General features: G+C 46.3%; 2 protein-coding genes across 15 annotated transcripts in view; both read right to left on the bottom strand.

Moving 5' to 3' along the window:
• Window positions 1-1,354: 1,354 nt before the first annotated feature.
• Window positions 1,355-8,055, bottom strand: tmem51b (transmembrane protein 51b). Its single transcript, XM_027003101.3, has 3 exons — window positions 6,630-8,055; window positions 3,120-3,623; window positions 1,355-2,900 (listed from the first exon to the last, which is right to left on the bottom strand). Exons 2-3 carry the CDS (start codon window positions 3,491-3,493, stop codon window positions 2,495-2,497), a joined length of 780 nt encoding a protein of 259 aa, XP_026858902.2. The 5' UTR covers window positions 3,494-3,623; window positions 6,630-8,055; the 3' UTR covers window positions 1,355-2,494.
• Window positions 8,056-8,247: 192 nt separating this feature from the next.
• kaznb (kazrin, periplakin interacting protein b) overlaps window positions 8,248-18,563 on the bottom strand; it is a 72,247-nt gene continuing 61,931 nt past the window's right edge. For 10 of the 14 annotated variants that reach the window (XM_035520316.2, XM_035520314.2, XM_035520317.2 and 7 more), the window contains 7 exons: window positions 15,373-15,572; window positions 14,908-15,026; window positions 14,390-14,621; window positions 14,085-14,186; window positions 12,233-12,399; window positions 11,030-11,138; window positions 8,248-10,088 (listed from right to left, as the gene is read on the bottom strand). In XM_035520316.2, coding sequence (XP_035376209.1) covers window positions 9,930-10,088; window positions 11,030-11,138; window positions 12,233-12,399; window positions 14,085-14,186; window positions 14,390-14,621; window positions 14,908-15,026; window positions 15,373-15,572 — 1,088 coding nt within the window. In that variant the 3' untranslated portion in view covers window positions 8,248-9,929. Of the gene's footprint in view, window positions 10,089-11,029; window positions 11,139-12,232; window positions 14,187-14,389; window positions 14,622-14,907; window positions 15,027-15,372; window positions 15,573-18,563 lie in introns of those variants that run through there. The other 4 variants (XM_035520312.2, XR_014119468.1, XM_081705856.1 and 1 more) reach the window with 4 other exon arrangements.

The raw sequence follows: 18,563 nt of genomic DNA, 5'->3' as shown, positions 1-18,563 counted from the left end.
TAAAGTTACGACTGTCAAATCCGATCCTGTACTTCTGCTGACAACAAACCAAAAGTGATTTTTATATAAATATATGAAAAATATCAGTGAGCTGTAAACCACAATATATTTCCAAACCTTCATAAATGTTACACAGCCATCTGTCACACGGTCAGTTATCGGCATGTGAAGCTAATTTAAATTGCTTTTCCATTAAGCGCGGCTGCACGGAGGATTGACAGTCACGTCCTCGGGAGTAACGGCCTTGCGCTCTGGGTGCGTAGCCTTCCGCTTCACATCGGAAAACAGGCCGGGTGTTACTGGTGCTGCAAACACCCTAAAAGCTTCGTGCTTGTAAAACAGAGCCAAAGTGACGGCGTCTTTCTGCTAGCCAGACAGAAACATCTCTGTACTGCAACCATTTTTGTTTAATCATACGGAGAAGTCAGCGGTCACGGCGCCGCCGGTAGGAGGAAGCACACCGGGACTCCCGCACCGCTAACGTTGGATTTCACGCTCCGTGAACCGCGCGCCGTCGGGATAGGCAGTGCATTGCTGTCATTTCTAACGACCAATCACAGAGCGTTAGACGGGGCCGCGGTTACATTACACAGCCGCGAGGGAGCGCTGTGCAGCCGAAAATACCGTCAACTGGACGTGTAACGTTATTTGCTAATGAACGGGAGAGACGTTTTATACTCTGCGGCCAGTCAAACAGGAACACCTGCCTAATAGATGCATTTAGCAGGCTGTCACGCCTCCTATAATGAGGGTTATAAACTTTTTTTTATTTTTTTTGGCACGGCTGCTCTACTCACAACTTAATAGACTGACGCAATTTTGCTACATAGAACCAATCCCGTCAGTGCGCACAGACCTCTCATCGACCATGCAGCAGGAATTAACTAAGTGTGAGTAGGGCTTACATCAAAATATATCTCCAAGAACAGCTGCAATGCTGCACCATTTTGTATGAGAAACAGGACGAGATTATACTAAAACTAATCTCAAACAGGTGTGGAATGACCAAGTGCTCTGGTGCAAATCCCAGAGAAAAATGTGCACGACTACTGCAGTTTATGCAACACTGCCTAAAGTAACTTCATAGAAGTGTGTGTATGTTGGAGCTGGAAATAGCTAGACAACACCTGCTTTCAGAAACGTAAACGGATCCAGATACTCATATGACTTGGACGCAATATTAGGTACGGCCCCGTCCTCACCCAACATCCGAGGACTGCGGGTCCTCCAGAGGTGCGCCGGAAGTCCTGAGTGGTTGAATAAGATATTGAAACTTATTGGGTCCCTGACGCCACGACTCTAACCGCAGTTTAAGATTTAAACAGAAGGGGGGAGGGGGGGAAAAGACCAGAAAACATGCATGTTTATTACATACAAAAAAAAAAAAATAATAATCCCAGCACAGATTTTCATAAAGGAAGAAAATAAATACAATCATTTTGAATTTTAATTTTAAAGATGACTAACGTCCCTCAACCCAGTGCTGGTGTGTCATGTGCAGAACTGCCAAAGTGGATCATTCTGATTGCTTTTTCCTTCTTGCAGTGTACACACACACCTACCTAAAATGTGGCACATTCTACAATACATTAAACAAAACATACCATAAAGATCTTTTTTTTTTCTCCTGTAAAGAATAATACAGCAGCATCCCAACTTTAGTGAACGTTATGACGCAAAAACGACCGTGCAAGTCCACACGTGAGGAAAAAGGTTTTCCCCACAGGTGTGCAGTGCCGTTCTTTTGGTGTAGTGTTTTAAAGATGGAATGAACCCCAAAGAGTCGCAGTAGTGCCTTTCTTTTGGATTTCTCTCAAAAGTTCCTGGAAGTAAAAGCCTTTCGACTGAAGATGTCGCTGGACTTCAGCGGACGTTGGTCTTCTTCTGAACTTCCTTCAAATTGTTTACGGGGGAAAAAATAAAAAATAAAAAAAATAAAAATCCCCACCACGTTCCATCCAGTCGGTCCTCACAAGTCCCACTGCCGTCCCAAAGCGCTCCAAACCATCCCCGCAGCCAATGAAATCGCAGTCCAGTGGGCGAAGACGCGTTACCACCATGCAGCGTCCCGCAAATGAGACCATTCTGACCGGTCTCCATGAGCTTCTGTTTCCCATCAGCTACGGCAAGGCGCTCGGTCAGTACGGCGGACATGGAGACCACGGAGCGACGTTGGTGACCTGTATGAGGAAAGTTCGCAGTCTTTGGCAGGAGAGAACGAACGACGATCATACCACATGAAGGTTCCGTTTCATCACAAAATTCACTACACGTAGTCTGAAACAGTGTTACAAAATTAATTTCATCATTACAATTGCGCATTTTGAACATGTTATTAAAATTTCAACCAAGGGTCCATCTATTCGAGTTCACGTCATTCAGGATTACGAGAGTCCATCAAAACGTTCCTGTAAGGTCTCTGGACCTCATGTATAGGAAGTACCCAGCCCGAAAGCCAGCCGGCTCGCGCAATGTTCAGCCAGACCTCGCCCAATCAGACGGCTTCGGGAGGGAACTCTGGCACTTTATCCTCATACTGGGGGGGTGGAGTCAGGGGCTCAATGACCACGCGGCCTCCCTCCCCACGGCTCTGGATGTCCAGCCGAATGTCCTTGACATGGAGCTTCTCCGACTTGATCCGGCGCACGCGCAGCGGCCTGAGCAGGCGGCTGGCCCGGCTGCCAGTGCGCACGGGCTGCGGGTTGGGGGCAGGGGTGGGCTCGGTTTGGCCACTCCCATTGGCTGGCCCCGCCCCCTCTGTCTCCACGGCAGCGATCAGGTCCTCATAGGAAGGGAGCTGGGAGGTGCTCTGGCGCAGGTTACTCTGGCGGATGGGGTAGCGGCCACTGGTCACGGCCTCCTCGTAGCTGGGGACGTCGTAGCTGGGACCCGGCTCCTCCCTGCAGGAACACGCAATGTCAGTACTGTACACGGAGTTCATTCCCGCAAATGCTATAGTATGACACACCCACAAACCTCAAAATCAGGCCAACGGTAACAGACTCAGGCATCATGACCCATTTCAACCCTAGCAAACTAAACTCGTGAAAAAGCTTTTGATTAGCTTGTTGTTTCAAGGACAAACGTCCTGATCAGTAATCAACAAACGTGGATCTTACCCTTCCGCTGCCTCTCCCTGAGCGTACTGGGTTCCGGCAGCCGCACTGGGCGTGGCGCGGCTGCTGCGTTTGTTCCGGATCCCCAGACACATGGCCAACAGCAGCATGGCCATACCGGCCCCCACCAGCACAAAGGCCACCGACGACGTCTTCTGCTTGGTCTCCTCGTTGACTGGGTTCCCCGATGCCGTCCCGTTCCGGGCCGGGTCTCCCGGCACCACGCTCCAGAGGATCATGACGACCCCCAGAGCCACCAGGCCCACACCCAGAGCGCAGAAGGCATACTGGGAGCCCAGGCTGGTGCCTTCACGGGTAGCCGAGTCTGAGCGACGATGCCGGCCCCCCGCACACAGGGGCTGCCTGCTGGCACACATCACGCCGGGGAGACCCCGCCGACACACACACACACACACACACACACACACACACACACACACGTGCGTGCGTGCGCGCGCAGTCCTTCACACAGCTGTCTCAGCTGCGGAGTTCAAACACAGTGGAAACCTGGAAGACAGGCAGAGAAGCATTGTGAGTGTGCGCCTACACCAAACACAAACATGTCCATGGAAAATCCACTGACAGGACGCATGGTTTCCTGGAGGGGTCACAGCGTGTCTGCAAACACCTTCCAAAGAGCCGAGAAGTAAGGGTCATCTGTACTTGACCTTTTCTCAGGCTTTGACATGGTAAATGGGGTCCCTTTCTCCAGTGTCCCCTGGGAAGTCCAACATCCCAGTTGAGGGCGAAGTTTCCATGGAGACGCATTTTATTGGTTTTGAGGGATTTTGGAATCATTATAGACTGATGATTAATAATTTATGAAGTGACTTTCTAAATGTGTGTGAACCATTGCATATGCAAACACGTGCGTGCGCGCACACACACACACACACACACACACACACACACACACACACACACACACACACACACACACACACACACACACACACACACACACACACACACACACCCCTTGTGTACCACTCTCCCTGTTGCCATAACAACCCGGCTTTGCTCACTTGGGCCCGTGCGCACTTCAGCTAGCGTGCGCTGAATGGGGATGCGAGCAGGGTGGTAGCTCAGGTGAAAGCCTCTTCAAATTCAGGCTTTTAGCGGCACAGCCTACGCAGAAGCGTCATGTTTCTGCTCATTAGCGCACACGTCCCTTCCGCGCCGAATAAATCCTGCGAAAACGGAGCGGCGGCTCAGGCCCAGAGCGACGCTCGGGTGCGAGACGCCCGTAGGCTTCGCACAGCAGGATCCGCTCCAGGATGGAGCGGCGTTCCGGCGAACCCTCTGGGATATTCAATCTGGAGTCGGGCACGCGACAGGAACCGGTCACCCTCCGAGGTCACCCTGCTTCCCCTCAGGTTCACCGGGCGGCAGTCAAACCCTTCCAGGGTAAACTCAGGCATGCCAGAGGTGAGAGAACAGTGGAACATGTCCGATCGGAGGGCGGGATAGGTCGCGCTCTCCAATACGCGTCTCAGTCGGCATGTTACAAACGTCTGTTACTGTATGACAGACGCCTCGGTTTCTCTTTCAGAGGAGAGAGAGAGAGAGAGAGAGAGAGAGAATGTATGCATGCAATAGGGAATAAATGGCCAAGTAAGTGAAGGAGGAAGAGGAGGTCTCCACCCTTGTAGGAGTCGGCACACGACGGCACGCTGAATATACCCAAGACGACAGGATCAGTAAGAAGAGGTGTGCCTGCTGACAAGTTATGACAAGCTAGACGGTGTTGTTGCAAAGTGACGCTTCTGCACCACACGTTCATTTCTATCCAGTGCCACAGTACTGGCCGTCTGCTGCCACCACACTGCACAAGGCAAATTAACCCACTTAACCAGAACTTTTTTCGCCTTCCTTTTTTCATGCACGCTGGTGAGCATTCTCACCAATAACAGCCGTTCCAGGTCTGTGTTCAGTAGGCGTTTTAACGAATTAGGGCATCCGCGTGACCCGACACACTCATCATTTTGGTCTAAAAAAAATTTAACTATTTGACCATAGCGGGTTCAGCAGGTGGGTTTAACATACTGCAAGGCAAATCACAGTCACATCATGTAGCTAGATAGCAGACTTAACTCTATAAACTGAATTATTATTATATTGTATTAATCTATGATTACTCCTAAATCACAGGACAGCAGTCTCTTCCTGAGATACGGCGTGTCACGCTCCTGTGGACACCTGGAGACGACGCCGGCATTGTTGCAAGTTAAACAAACAGCCTTCCAGACCGGCAGTGGACCGCGACAGGGCAGGGCAGGAGTCAGCCAGGCCTCCCTTAGCATAACCTGGGAAGCGTTGCCACACTCAAAGGCCCAGAAACACAGGGATCTCGGTTCTTAAGCTTCTGACCCAGTTATAATCAGATACTGTTTGCTTATTTGCGTTTCCCTTATACGCTAATTCAGTTTTTAATCAACATGTCACTCCACAAAGGGGAAGTGTTGCATAAACACATACCAGGACACTGGAGTAGGCCAACTGAAAGGTCAATATCCAGCGAAAATATCAAACCCACCCGTGTAGGATCACAACACAAGCAGGGTCCAAGAGTCCGCAGAAGTCTTCCAGCAAGTAGGAATAAGTAGGTCAGAATGATGCACCAGAGAAGTTTTTTTATTTAACAGACTGTATTTTGGTCAGGATAAGAACCCACCAATCCAGCACCCATACAGAGAACTGACCCGGACTTCAGGGTGCAACTCAGCTTAGTTTTGAGGTAAAGTAAAACAAACTGATTCACGACAGATGCATTCTGAATGTAAACAAGCGACTTCAAACCACTCTACAATCCACTCTCACAAGGACCGAACTTGCTATACTGTAATTGGGATATGCCTTGAGATGTATTAAAAACACACTGGCGATGCCTTTAATGCGTTTGCTCAGTTAAGAGATTAACTAGTTAGAAATGTTCTTCAGACTCCACCATCATTGACCACATAAATAAAACATTTTACATTTATTTTTGTATTAAATAAAACAGCATCACTGCCTTACTGGAGGTTTAAGGGCGGAGAGAACATTGCACTACAGAAAGTGCGGATGTTGCTAAACGGGCGTTGTCGAGGCTGGACACCGATGCGGAGCCCGTGCGCCTCACGTGATGAAACACGGTCAGCAGTTATCAGTGAGGCCGGCCTGCGTATTCGGTAAAAGCAAAAGCAAAACATGCACGTCCAAAAGTGAACGGATGGCGGCGCGCTCAATGCCATAGGGGCTCTGTGCTAACCCCGTGCCGCGTGTAGGATGTGTAGGATGCGCCGCACAAGGTTTGGACTTCGAACGCGCGAGCACTTTTTGCAAAGTTTGGAGGGCACGAGCGGCGGGATCGCGTACCGGCTAGTTGGAGCACTCTGCCTATTTTAGACGAATTAAACACCGTCCTCTCTCTTAAAAAGTCATCGAATGCTACAAAGAGAGTTAAAGTACAAAGAGAAATCAACCGTACTCTACTTCAATAACACAATGTGACGTGGAAAAGATCAATATTACCTCAACGACGTCCGCGCGACTCAACGCCCTTGCAACATTGCAACGCCCTTGCAAGTACCTGGGGCAGGTGTGTCTCCTAAATGCAGCGGCGGCGGAATTTAGTGCACTTTTCTTCGCCCGACGAACTGATGTTTTGAGCTATTTACGGCCAGAATCCTTCACGTTTTGTCTCTTTATTTGGTGGAGGATCAGAAACCGGAACTTTTTCCTAATCAACTCGCAAACTCCCAACCAACCCGATTGTAAAATTGTTGTCTTCGCTGCTTGGTCATAACGCACGTCATTCCCAGCGCGGGGGGGGTTGATAAAACAAAGGAATCGCATAGTCTTATTTTTGTCTTTCGTTTCCTTTGCTCAAATTCTCGTGAACCTACCTTGCTCATTCAATTCCTAATATCTCGATTCTGGCGTCAAAAACATACATTTTATGTTGTGTTAGAAGGGGTAAAATATTGGAGATGTTTTAAAATGTCTCTTACTATGGTAAACTGTTGCAAAAGCTGTAAAAGTCAGTGTATCAATAGAAACGTTTTTAAATGTTTGGGATTTATTTTTCAAAGGAATGCAACATGTATAATAAAGTAAAAAAATTAAAGATCACATGGACAGACGGTGGCACTTAAATTAATATGGAACAGGGGGCCTGTGTGTAAAATACAACTCAATCGTTTACCTGAAGTGTTCACAAATCAAATAAAGTATTGATTATTGATTTATTGATTTAAACGAAGCAGGCTCTGCTTCTTTCAAGCAGCAAACGTGATTCGCTCCACTCGAGCGCGTAGGAAAATTATACAAAACCCAGACCGAATTCAATCATGGTCATCCATGATTGAAAATGAAATTTGTTATGAAGCACTCTGCACTTTTCTGACGTGACCAGTGTGGACTGCCCATTGTCTGTAATGGTCAAGGACGGAGTACATCTGCCAAGTGATTTACAGAATCTCACAGGCGTTACCATCCAAATGAGTCAGTGACTGAATCAGAAAAAAAAACCCAAAAAAACAATCTATCGACTAACTGAATCAGACTATTTAACCAGTTATATTACATAGAAGTAAAGCACGTGCTTCCTATGTGACCTTCACCTCATCTGAAAGGCGCAAATGATGACGGTGAGAGGAGCGGAGTCTCGGAACATTTTACACGAGCAGAGCAATTCGAGGGAGAGCTTCTGTGAACGAGCCACTTCAGCTGTGGGCTGGAGCGCCTGGTGAACGCATCACCACGGCCAAGGGCATCCTCTTCCACAGGGGCTCGTGTGCTCATGATCCTGGTCGTAAGATTCATGCTAGAAATCACCAAAAAGGCAAAACTGATGTGGGCACGAGCCACTGAGGGGATGTGGTTGATTTCACAAGAGTTAATATGATAATAAATGTAGATTCAGCAAATTCTACATAGATACATATTCTACATAAACTTTATATATATATATATATATATATATATATATATATATATATATATATATATATATATATATATATATAAAATAAAAAACCTTTTGTTGTAATTCTGTACTGTCTCTAGCAGAAGGGGAAGCAGACCCGTCCTGTTCAGTTTATGCTCATCCTGCTTCTCACAGAATCTGACAAAACTGAATAAAAATTCAGGAACATTTAATGAAAAAAAGCATCAGATCCACCTTTTTGGTGGCTCCGTTTGATAAAAATGATGGAGAAAAACACAGCAATGTTTTATTATTATCTGTACAGATCATGTCAGTGATACAGATGAAAACGCCCTATAGAGATGTATTCCACATTTTTCACCGATGGCACAAGACAAAAATGAGTTCTGACTATAACAATCACCTGAAAATTTCCTGATGTGTCTTTTTTGTAACCTGTTCCACCTTTTACACTGCGCATCAGTAGGACATAATCATTAAGCAGTTTAAAAATCAGATTAAGCAGTTTAAAATTAGATGTTACAGTATCTGGGAGGAGAAGTAGACCTAAAGCAACAAACAGGACCTTGTTTAAATCATGTGGGAATGCTGAGGTGATTCAGTCTGACACAGTTATGGAACACTCCTTACCAGGACTGGTTGTAACAGCATGTGAAGTGTTGCTCAGGGTCTAACACACATCAAGTTGAAAGACCTGTTTGACCGTTGAGGAAAGCAGGGCCAGTAGGGTGTGGCCTTTTTGTCAAGAGGTGTGGCCTGTGTCACTATGGGTGGGGCCTGGGTCACTAGGGGTGTGTCTGCAGACTTTATAAAATGAATCGGGTTTTATAGTGTGTATTTGTCAAAGTGGCAGCCGGTTGTCAATGACACACATGATTGTTGAGCTCGTAGTAAATGAGGTCTTCTGTAACAAACACCAGAGCAGATCAACTGAATTGCATGCATGACAAGACAGGCCTTAACAATACTGACAAAAGGGAAAAAAATCACACACAAATGATTTTTTTTTTCCTGCCTTCAGCTTCTCAACAAGCACATTTTTTTTCTAACATTTTTGTATAATGAATATTTTGTACATTGAATAAGCAAATTTCCAGCTTGAATAAACAGACTGATCCTTCGGAGGCTCATGTGGGTTCAGTGTGGCTCCTCCTGTGCCCACCTAATCAGAACTGCGGCTGCTGCCTTCATGAACTGACATTCAAATAAATCTTGGAAAACAACAATCTTAACAGACATCAACAGAATGTGTGTGGTTTTCAGGAGGTTTTTCCCTCTTTTAAAACAAAGAGAAAGAGAAAGAGTAGTTTGCTGTGGCATTTGGATTATTCAACAACATACCCACCCACCCCCTCTCTCTCTCTCTCTCTCTCTCTCTCTCTCTCTCTCTCTCTCGCGCTGTTGTCATAACCCAAGGCATGCACACATACGATACAGGATGGTGAGTGGTTTGTATCAAATGCAGGCATTATATATCAGAGCATCTGGTTTTGATTTCTTCTGACCCTGTTCGGCCAGACTGCTTCTCTCTGTCTTACAGCTCATTGTCGTCAGGACTTGTGCTTCTGTGACGAGTAGTATTTTAGTTACCCAATAGCCAAAGTCTCTCATATGGTGTCAGTCTTCACTTGGTGAAAGATACATCAAATATTTAACAGGGAATTTACATGAGAAAAGTATGTAAATTCTATATAAACTCTACAGATTAGAATCCTTTCTATGCACCTTTTATGCACTGAAAATTTGTAAAAAGAAAAAATATATACAAACAAAAGACAGAACCAAGCCCTTTTCTGACTGTGATGATGGGCATGACAACCACGGCAGGTGGCCCTTCCTCTGTGGAGGGGTCACCGGTTTGGGCTCGTATGTCGTCCACAGCTCTAGATGTTAGTGATCTCTACGCTCGAGAAGCCGTGCATGGGGCTGCCTTTGGACCTGGGAAGGGCCTTCACTCGCTCCTCTCTGGGCAAGGATCCACAGTTGCCATGGAAACTCAGATCCCGCCCACCAGGAATTTTGGGGTTGAACCTCAAGGGACTCTGAAGAGTGTTTGACAGAAGATTCATTCTGTTACGCAGCATTATACAGTGAGGTACTGTCAAAGATAACATCATCGTTGGACAGCAGGGTTACATACAGGAGTGGAGTTACGTACAGGAGTGGAGTTAGGATAAACAGACCCAAAAATAACCAGTATGTTGGAGGGGTTATGATCAGGGGGTGAGGTTGTATATAGGATAAAAAAAAAGACATAAATCGTATTGGGGGCGGGGTTTTATATATATGGTTTATGTATATAATCAGGTGTAAACAGTGTGGGGGCGGAGTCATGGAGAGGGTGTGGTTTATGTATATAAACGGGGTAAACTGTATGGGGTGGAGTCATGGATAGGGTGTGGTTTATGTATATAAACAGGTGTAAACAGTGTGGGGGTGGAGTCATGGATAGGGTGTGGTTTATGTATATAAACAGGTGTAAACAGTATGGGGTGGAGTCATGGAGAGGGTGTGGTTTATGTATATAAACAGGTGTAAACAGTGTGGGGGTGGAATCATGGATAGGGTGTGGTTTATGTATATAAACAGGTGTAAACAGTGTGGGGGTGGAGTCATGGATAGGGTGTGGTTTATGTATATAAACAGGTGTAAACAGTGTGGGGGTGGAGTCATGGATAGGGTGTGGTTTATGTATATAAACAGGTGTAAACAGTATGGGGCGGAGTCATGGAGAGGGTGTGGTTTATGTATATAAGCAGGTGTAAAGAGTATGGGGCGGAGTCATGAAGAGGGGGTGGTTTATGTATATAAACAGGTGTAAACAGTATGGGGCGGAGTTATGTAGAGGGTGTGGTTTAGGTATATAAACAGGTGTAAACAGTATGGGGGCGGAGTCATGGATAGGGTGTGGTTTATGTATATAAACAGGTGTAAACAGTATGGGGGCGGAGTCATGAGCAGGAGCGCAGCCAACGGCCTATACCATGGCGGCTCTCACTCTGAGGTTCCCCTCTTCAGCGTAGCGGCAGGTGGAGGCAGGTGACTGTTTTGGCGTTCCGTCTTTCCTGTTGGACTCCTGGTGCTGACTGCTCCTGCGGAGAGATCACGTCCGACGCTTAGCAGAGACGACAAAGGTTTTCTGACCTGCCCCACCGTATGATCTGTTTTCAACAACATGTTTGTGCTTTGCAACGAAGGCTGCGGTCACGGTACGCGCCACACCTCCCCGTTTCATTTGTTTTTGCTCTGGCTGCATTCACCTGGCTTGACGGTTTGCATTCATACCTGCAAGTGACCTATGTCTGCCTGTAACGTGAACGCGTCTGCGCTCCGAAACGGTCTGCATCAGCGCACACTGATACGTGCTGACCAACAAGACGACTCACGGTACTAAAACTGGCGAACGGGACACTGTAGGAAGCTCATCGCATTTTGGAGGGCGACAGACGTGTTAAGGTTACGGAGGCGAAGGAAGGTAAGACCTGTCGGTGTCAGTGGTGGCTAATGGTGACATGCGCACAGGCAAAAATCCGCGCGGACTCCTATCTGAAGGGTTCACGTTACGCGTGACCACAAATCGGATACATGTCCGATTTTGGACTACATATGAAAGTAATTCGAAGCTGATCGGAAAAGATCAGATTTGTGCGTTCACACAGCCATGAAAAAAACCAAAAACAAAAAAAACCAAAAAAACCCCAGAATGTTTATACTAAGGGGAAAATCACACGTGAGTCATTTCAGCCTGGTAATTTGAACGTGGCCTTAATGTAAACAACTGAAAATAGATTATTGTCGGTAAATCAGCTTTTTGATCAAAATAGAATGAAGTAGTCACATTTAAAGTCACATTCCTGTGGTCTGGACCAAACAAGAAAATGATACATTCTTACATTTTAGTCCAATGTAGTATATATAATACACTATTTTGCTCTAATCGGTATTGTGTATATCTGGTATTATTTTTACCAACTGGAAACACAGCAAGCAGTGGCAGAAGGTTATCCTCTGCTTGTTTATAATGCACCCTGCTCTCTCACGGTGCGTTTAGCGTCGCGCCTTGAGACGTCACGTCCCATGACCCACCTGCTCAGTCGGTCTCTGTCCAGGTATTTGTTATCGAGTCTGAACGCACCCTAAGAGTAGCGTGGGGTCACGGGGTGCAGTGCGAGCGTGCGAGACTCACCGCGCTGGATTCAACAACACCTTCATCTCCTCGTACAGGTGCCGGTGGATCATGTGCTTGTTGCTGGGGATCTCTAAGGTCTTTGCCAAGCTCCCAGCACTGAAGGATGGATCGAGGACCATCACGGCTCCGTGGACCCCGCTGTTCTGCAGGCTGTCGGCATACTCCTGTCACGGGGGAAAGACGTGAGAACGCCGCCAAACGTGCGGACCTCCATCTGATCGTGGAAGCACGCTGGCATTGCAAGCATGCGTCCTCTGAGAACATTACGGCAGGATATTCGTTACATGTGATTCGAGGCTGACATACTATTTAGCATGTTGTAGTTAAACAGGGAAAAATGTGTGTGATCTGTGGCATTAATCTGAAGGTATGTAGGTCTGAAAGGAAGTTATGAAGAAAGAACAAAACTCTGTATCTAGAGCAGAGGGCCTGTGACACGAATCACAAGCATGTACAGTACCAGTCAAAGGTTTGGACACACCTGACTTAATGTATGGTTTTATTAGTAATAAAGGCATTTTAATCTAATGGATTATGCTTAAATTTATTATTATATTATTTGATAAAGGTGTAAGTGCGCATACACACACACACACACACACACACACACACACAGTTCTAGATGCACCCTCGGTAGTTGCAGAACTTTGGTTCCTCACCCTACAAGTGCTCAGCACGTGTGAGAAGGTCTTCAAGACCGATGGAAAAGCACCACAAGTGGTGCCTCATGAAGCAGGTTCAGAGAACAGCAAGAGCGCAAAACTGTCATCAAAGTGCCGGATGGTTCCTTCAAATAATCGCAAATCTAACACAGTCAATATCTGTTTACCACAGCATCATCACACAGGTGTTAGTTCATTGGTTTGGTACCATCCCTGTTTTTTAAAATGTAGAAAATAGTACAAATAAACAGAGTAGGTGTGTCCAGACTTTTGACTGGTGCTGTATGTTCTCAGGGGCCGTGTGTCCTTCTCTTAACAAAAGCGTTACTGTGGTCATCTGTGTCCGGATGAGGACTGCAGTGGACAGAGGCACCTTAAAAGCACACATCCGAGCCTATGAATGCAGGACACTGTACCCTGTAGCCAGACAGCCAAGCATATGGATGCAGGACACTGTAACCGGACAGCCAAACAAAGCATCGCGCTAAAGCAGCTGCAGTCATCAGGTCAAGGCAAGTGGAATGGCCTTGACTAGCCAAGTCAATCATTTAAACCCTGGCCACGAAACAGACGAGCAGCTGTTTGTCCAATGGCGTATGGTCCTCTGAAATTGTGGGAGGGGGTGGGAGGGAGAGAGGGTTAGGCAATGCTGTGTGATGTCATTCTCCAGGACAGGTCTAAAATCAAACAAAGCTGTAATGCAGGCTTTTAAGTGTAAAAAAAAACAAAACAAACCACAATAACCAAAAAAAATGGACCTACACTGTATGTTGACAGACGCAGAAAAGTTCATTTCGCCATTACACACACGCACGCACGCATGCACTCTCACACACACACCCTACATCAGGTAATCAGCACAGCTAATGCTGATGGCACACTTTAACTGAGCTGCAGAGTTTTTGGCCTCTTTGAGAAACAGTCAGTGAATATGGAGGTCAGGTACTCTGCAGAGGGGGAGAACTGTTCATACAGGACAGCCGCTCTACACGGCCTCTGGACACACTGGAAGTAACTCCGTATTCAAGCCATTTACATATCCGGCCGCCCTAAAGAATGTGCTGGAGTGAGACCCCATCACACAGCCTGCCATCGGTTGTCAGACGACTGTCACAGGTTCACAGCTCATGGGGAAATAAAAGGACTTGTATTTTGACAGATCTTTTGTGACTCTGGCTCCACCACACCTTCAGATCGATGTCCCTGACCCACTTAATGACCCGATGATTGCTCCACACTACGGGGTCAACGTCCTGGTGCTCACATTGCGCCCGGCGGGCCTGCAAAACCTAAGAGGAGAACCAACACATTACACACACACACACACGCATAAACATGCACACACGCATGCACATGAACAAACACACACACAAACGCACGAACGCACACTTGCACACATCCTCACACACAAACACATGCAGACACACATATGCAAACCAAAACATTAAGTCTCTATACAGACCCTAACCTCGACACCCCCTGACCCCCTCACCTCTTTGTCCAAGCCCACTAACAGCAGGAGCTGGATACCCGCTAACAAGCTTCTGACGTGGAACTGGTTGGTGATGCTGAAGTCGGTCTCCAGGTCTTGGCGGGTCAGCGAGCACAGCACTCTGCCGTCCACCAGCTGAGTCTGAAACACCTGCGCGTACTGTGGCAGGCCCACGTCGCTAAGCCACGTCTTACACACCCACCGATGGTCCATGTCGGCTGCCTTGGACAACCTGGGGTGGGGGACGTTCGCCCGAGATCATTATTTATGTAGTCTTAAAAGTAGCTACTGTGGCTAACGGTGAATGCAAGTGAATAGCAGCTGGTGTTATGCTACCATGTCACTCTGTCTATTCACAGACATGTTTGGCTGATCTGTTCACAAAGGGGAATTCAAGTTTTACAGACAGTATCATGTGTCAACAATCGATGTTAAATACATGAGCTTGGCTTATTTTATTGTGCATTTGAATGATCTACTAGTTTAGCTGTGTGTGTGTGTGTGTGTGTGTCAGTCACCCTGCTCCGCTCTCTGCCTCCCGGTAGTCTTCGATGGCCAGTCGGAGCTTTCTGCGGTGCAGAGGAGTGCTGACACCCAGTCCCAGCTCCAGGTCCTCGTCCGTCAGGCCCAGAAGGACCTACAGCGGGAGGGCAGCACCGTCAGCTCCCAGCCTGGGCACGCCTCCGCCCACCCCCATGCCAGCTAATCATTCATCGCTTCACTCCTTCAGCTATTGCAAATATTCACCCACCCTTAACCCCCCCCCCACACACACACACACACTATTTTACAACTGAAATATGAGAATTTTATTTTATCTGTTGCTGCTTGTTCCTGAAACAGTGATCGCTTTTGAAGCTGGCTGTTTGTATAGGGAGAGCCATTATTTAAACGAGAAATCGCCGAAAGGTGATATCAGTCTTAATGACGGTCCCGAGGGCTTCTGGGAGGAACAGAAGAACGGCGCTGGGCTGATGTCATACCTTTCCACCCTTGACATTCTCAGAGCAGGCTTGGATGTACATAGGCATTGCCATGACAACCTCGAGCCAGGCCTGAACAGTTCCCGCCTTCCACAGAGACATGGGTCTGGTACGCGTAAGCTCTGCCTGCTGCAGCCGTTCCAGCTGCTCCTCGCCATCCGATTGGCTGGGCTGCATCAGGCTGGAGAGGCTGTCAGAGTCTGGATTGGTCAGGGGAGGCAGGAGTAGGAGGAAGGGGCAGGTTTAAGAGGGTCAGAGGGATGGAGAGTGAGAATAGTGCTTTATCGTTTCTGAGCAGAAAGCACACCAAACAAAACCATATGAAGAGGGCTTTTTCTGCGTTGTTGTGGCTTCGGTGCATTACAGAGCGTACGAGTCTTAGTCATTTGGCATTAACAGACCAAACAAAAGGGAGGAAGTGAGTCATAATGTAATTTCATAGCAGAGACTCACAGCCTGCTGCGGCTAACAGCAACGTGGGTAATCAGACCTCTAATTCACCACAGATACACCCCCCCCCCCTACACACACCATACCACAGATACTCCCCAGGTTCATAACTTCTTCCACATGTGCTACACATTCCAGCGCCCCCAACACACACACACACACACACACACACACCATACCACAGATACTCCCCAGGTTCATAACCTCTTCCACATGTGCTATACATTCTAGCCTCCTCACTCTGTGACCTCCTGTTGCCCACAACCGTCTCCTATAATATCCAAATGCCACACACACTTCCCACACTGTACACACACACACAACATACACACACACCACACACATATGCACGCACGCATCACATAGAAACCTCACACGCATGTGCACACATACCTGCGCACACACACACACACACGCACACACACACACACACACACACACACACCATCCATACACCACATCAAACACGCTCACAGCCTTGATTGGGCGTCCTGCTGTGGACATAGCTGTGAAAATTGCGCTTCAGCTCACACTTTCTCCCCTCTGCCTACTGGAGACATCATGCTGTAATCATGGGACGGGTATAATCCACTGGACGACTCATGGCATGCGTCAGAAGCGGCCTTTGTGTGCACGTTTGCCATGAGTATGCCAGCTGACAGCTCATGAGTGAGGCGCGCTACCAGTGGGCTTGTTTTCGCCCACTATTTAATGTCATTTCATATATGCACCAGCAGGGGGAGCCCTAGTAATTCTTGATAAGCTGAATAAAAATGGTGCAGTCGATGTTATCTATTGACAGTCAATTAAATGGGAGGCTAATGTCTTTATTCAAGTTGTGTTTAAATGGAATGTACCTTATGAGTTCATAGTTTACAATAATAATAATAATAATAATAATAATACTTCAAATGTGTGTCAATTCTTATTTAAAGTATTTCTGAGTAGGAAAAGGATACATTTTAGCTCAGCACAAGTTCACCTTAATTGCATTTGCTCAGATCAGGTTTAATTGTTCTTTAATTAGCTAAGAAATGAGGGCAGTAGAAGATGGTTATCTGATGAGAATATGACTGTAGGACTCCTCGCGGGACCCCATGGAAGGAAGTGGTCCTAAACCCAGCAGACATCTTGCTCGTGGGAAACGTAGTTTTTAATCTGCTATCATCTGAAGTAATAGGGAAAAACCAATTATACTATAGAAAATAAATAGAATGTTCCTTTTTATGGCCATACAGATTAAAAATACTTCTTAACTCTTATGTTACCAGTTTGTTATTGATTCAAAAACAATACAATGAATTGAAATTGGTCAGGAGTCAGTTTTCAAATCATGTCTACTTTCGCCATCGTCGGAGGGATAATGGTGTGCACATAGCAGTAGTTTCAGTTGACATAGCTCATGTAGGTTATGAATGCAGTGGGATTCAGGGAATTGGTGTCCACTGAGGTCAGACAATGTTAGGACACACGTGTTAACACAGATGGCATGTATTCACAGATGAACAGCAGGGGGAGTTTACCTCAGAACATGGCAACCCCAGGCCAAGAAGGTTAGGAGGAAACCATTACATGAGACAGACACACACACACACACACACACACACACACACACACACACACACACACACACACACACACACACAGGGTCAAGAAGAAAGGAACATGGATGTCGGGTTATGGGTTTTATTTTAAAATAAGCTTTTATTTTGATATCTTTTTAATCATATTTATTTCCAGAATGTTAAAACCTCTTTATTTCTGTCTGTGAAATGAAGACAGTGTTGTTCCACTGAAATAACCTTGTTCCTAATCTTTAAATAAATGTCTTTAATAGATTTACTCTTGTGTCTGACAATCTACATTACAAACCTTACAACATAAAACTCATTAGAACGACATGAATAAAATAAGTATTCCCACAATGCAAAGAAAAGTTTTTAAAAGAAAAGAAGTGTTTGATATGGCAGCAGAGAGAGAGAGAGAGAGAGAGAGAGAGAGAGAGAGAAGCATGACATCACTGGGATTGGTGATCATTCATGAGCAGGCTATGAAAGCAATGCACGTGGGACTCGGGGGTCTGCAGTTTTGCAGACATTCTTTTTGCACGCTGGAGAAATAGAGAGAAGACTGTTTCGTAAAAACTTTTCTATATGAGGAAAATTCCTTCTCCAAGTTAATATTTAACAGGGTAACTCTCCCTTCACTGTATCCTTTGGCACTTAAGTTAAGGTGTGCGCGAGGCTTAGCACCCATCCTGGGAAATAAAACAATAACAACTCACCACACTTTTCATTCTATGTGCAAATGTAAACCATGAAGCAGTACACTCAGTGCTAAGATAGTTTAATCAGCCCCTGAAATCGAAATGCAACAGTGCACATTTTGACTGGTTTTAGTGAGTTTCTATTGTGTATTTGCTTAGTCTGAAAAAGTCATAACAATATGTCCTTCATGAGCAACCACTGAAACTTAGAAAACCTCTCTCAGGCAACCCAAGAAAGGGAGAGACTTTCTTAGGAGACCTACAGTACCGATAGCTCCCTTACAGTACTGCTGTATTGGCTAACTCCTATACACTGAATATCCCACTCTGTCGTTGTATCCCCTCTATATTATTTAAATCTGTCCCATATTACTGATATCTCTTCTAGTAGTAGCACTTATATCATTACAGCATTAACACCTCCCTACAGTACTGATATCTCCTCTACAGTACTGATATAGCCTCTGTAGGGCTG

The sequence above is a fragment of the Electrophorus electricus genome, chromosome 22 (assembly GCF_041902795.1).
Source record: "Electrophorus electricus isolate QZ-2024a chromosome 22, ASM4190279v1, whole genome shotgun sequence".
Classification (NCBI taxonomy): Eukaryota; Metazoa; Chordata; class Actinopteri; order Gymnotiformes; family Gymnotidae; genus Electrophorus; species Electrophorus electricus.
This window is presented reverse-complemented; position numbering and strand designations above follow the sequence as displayed.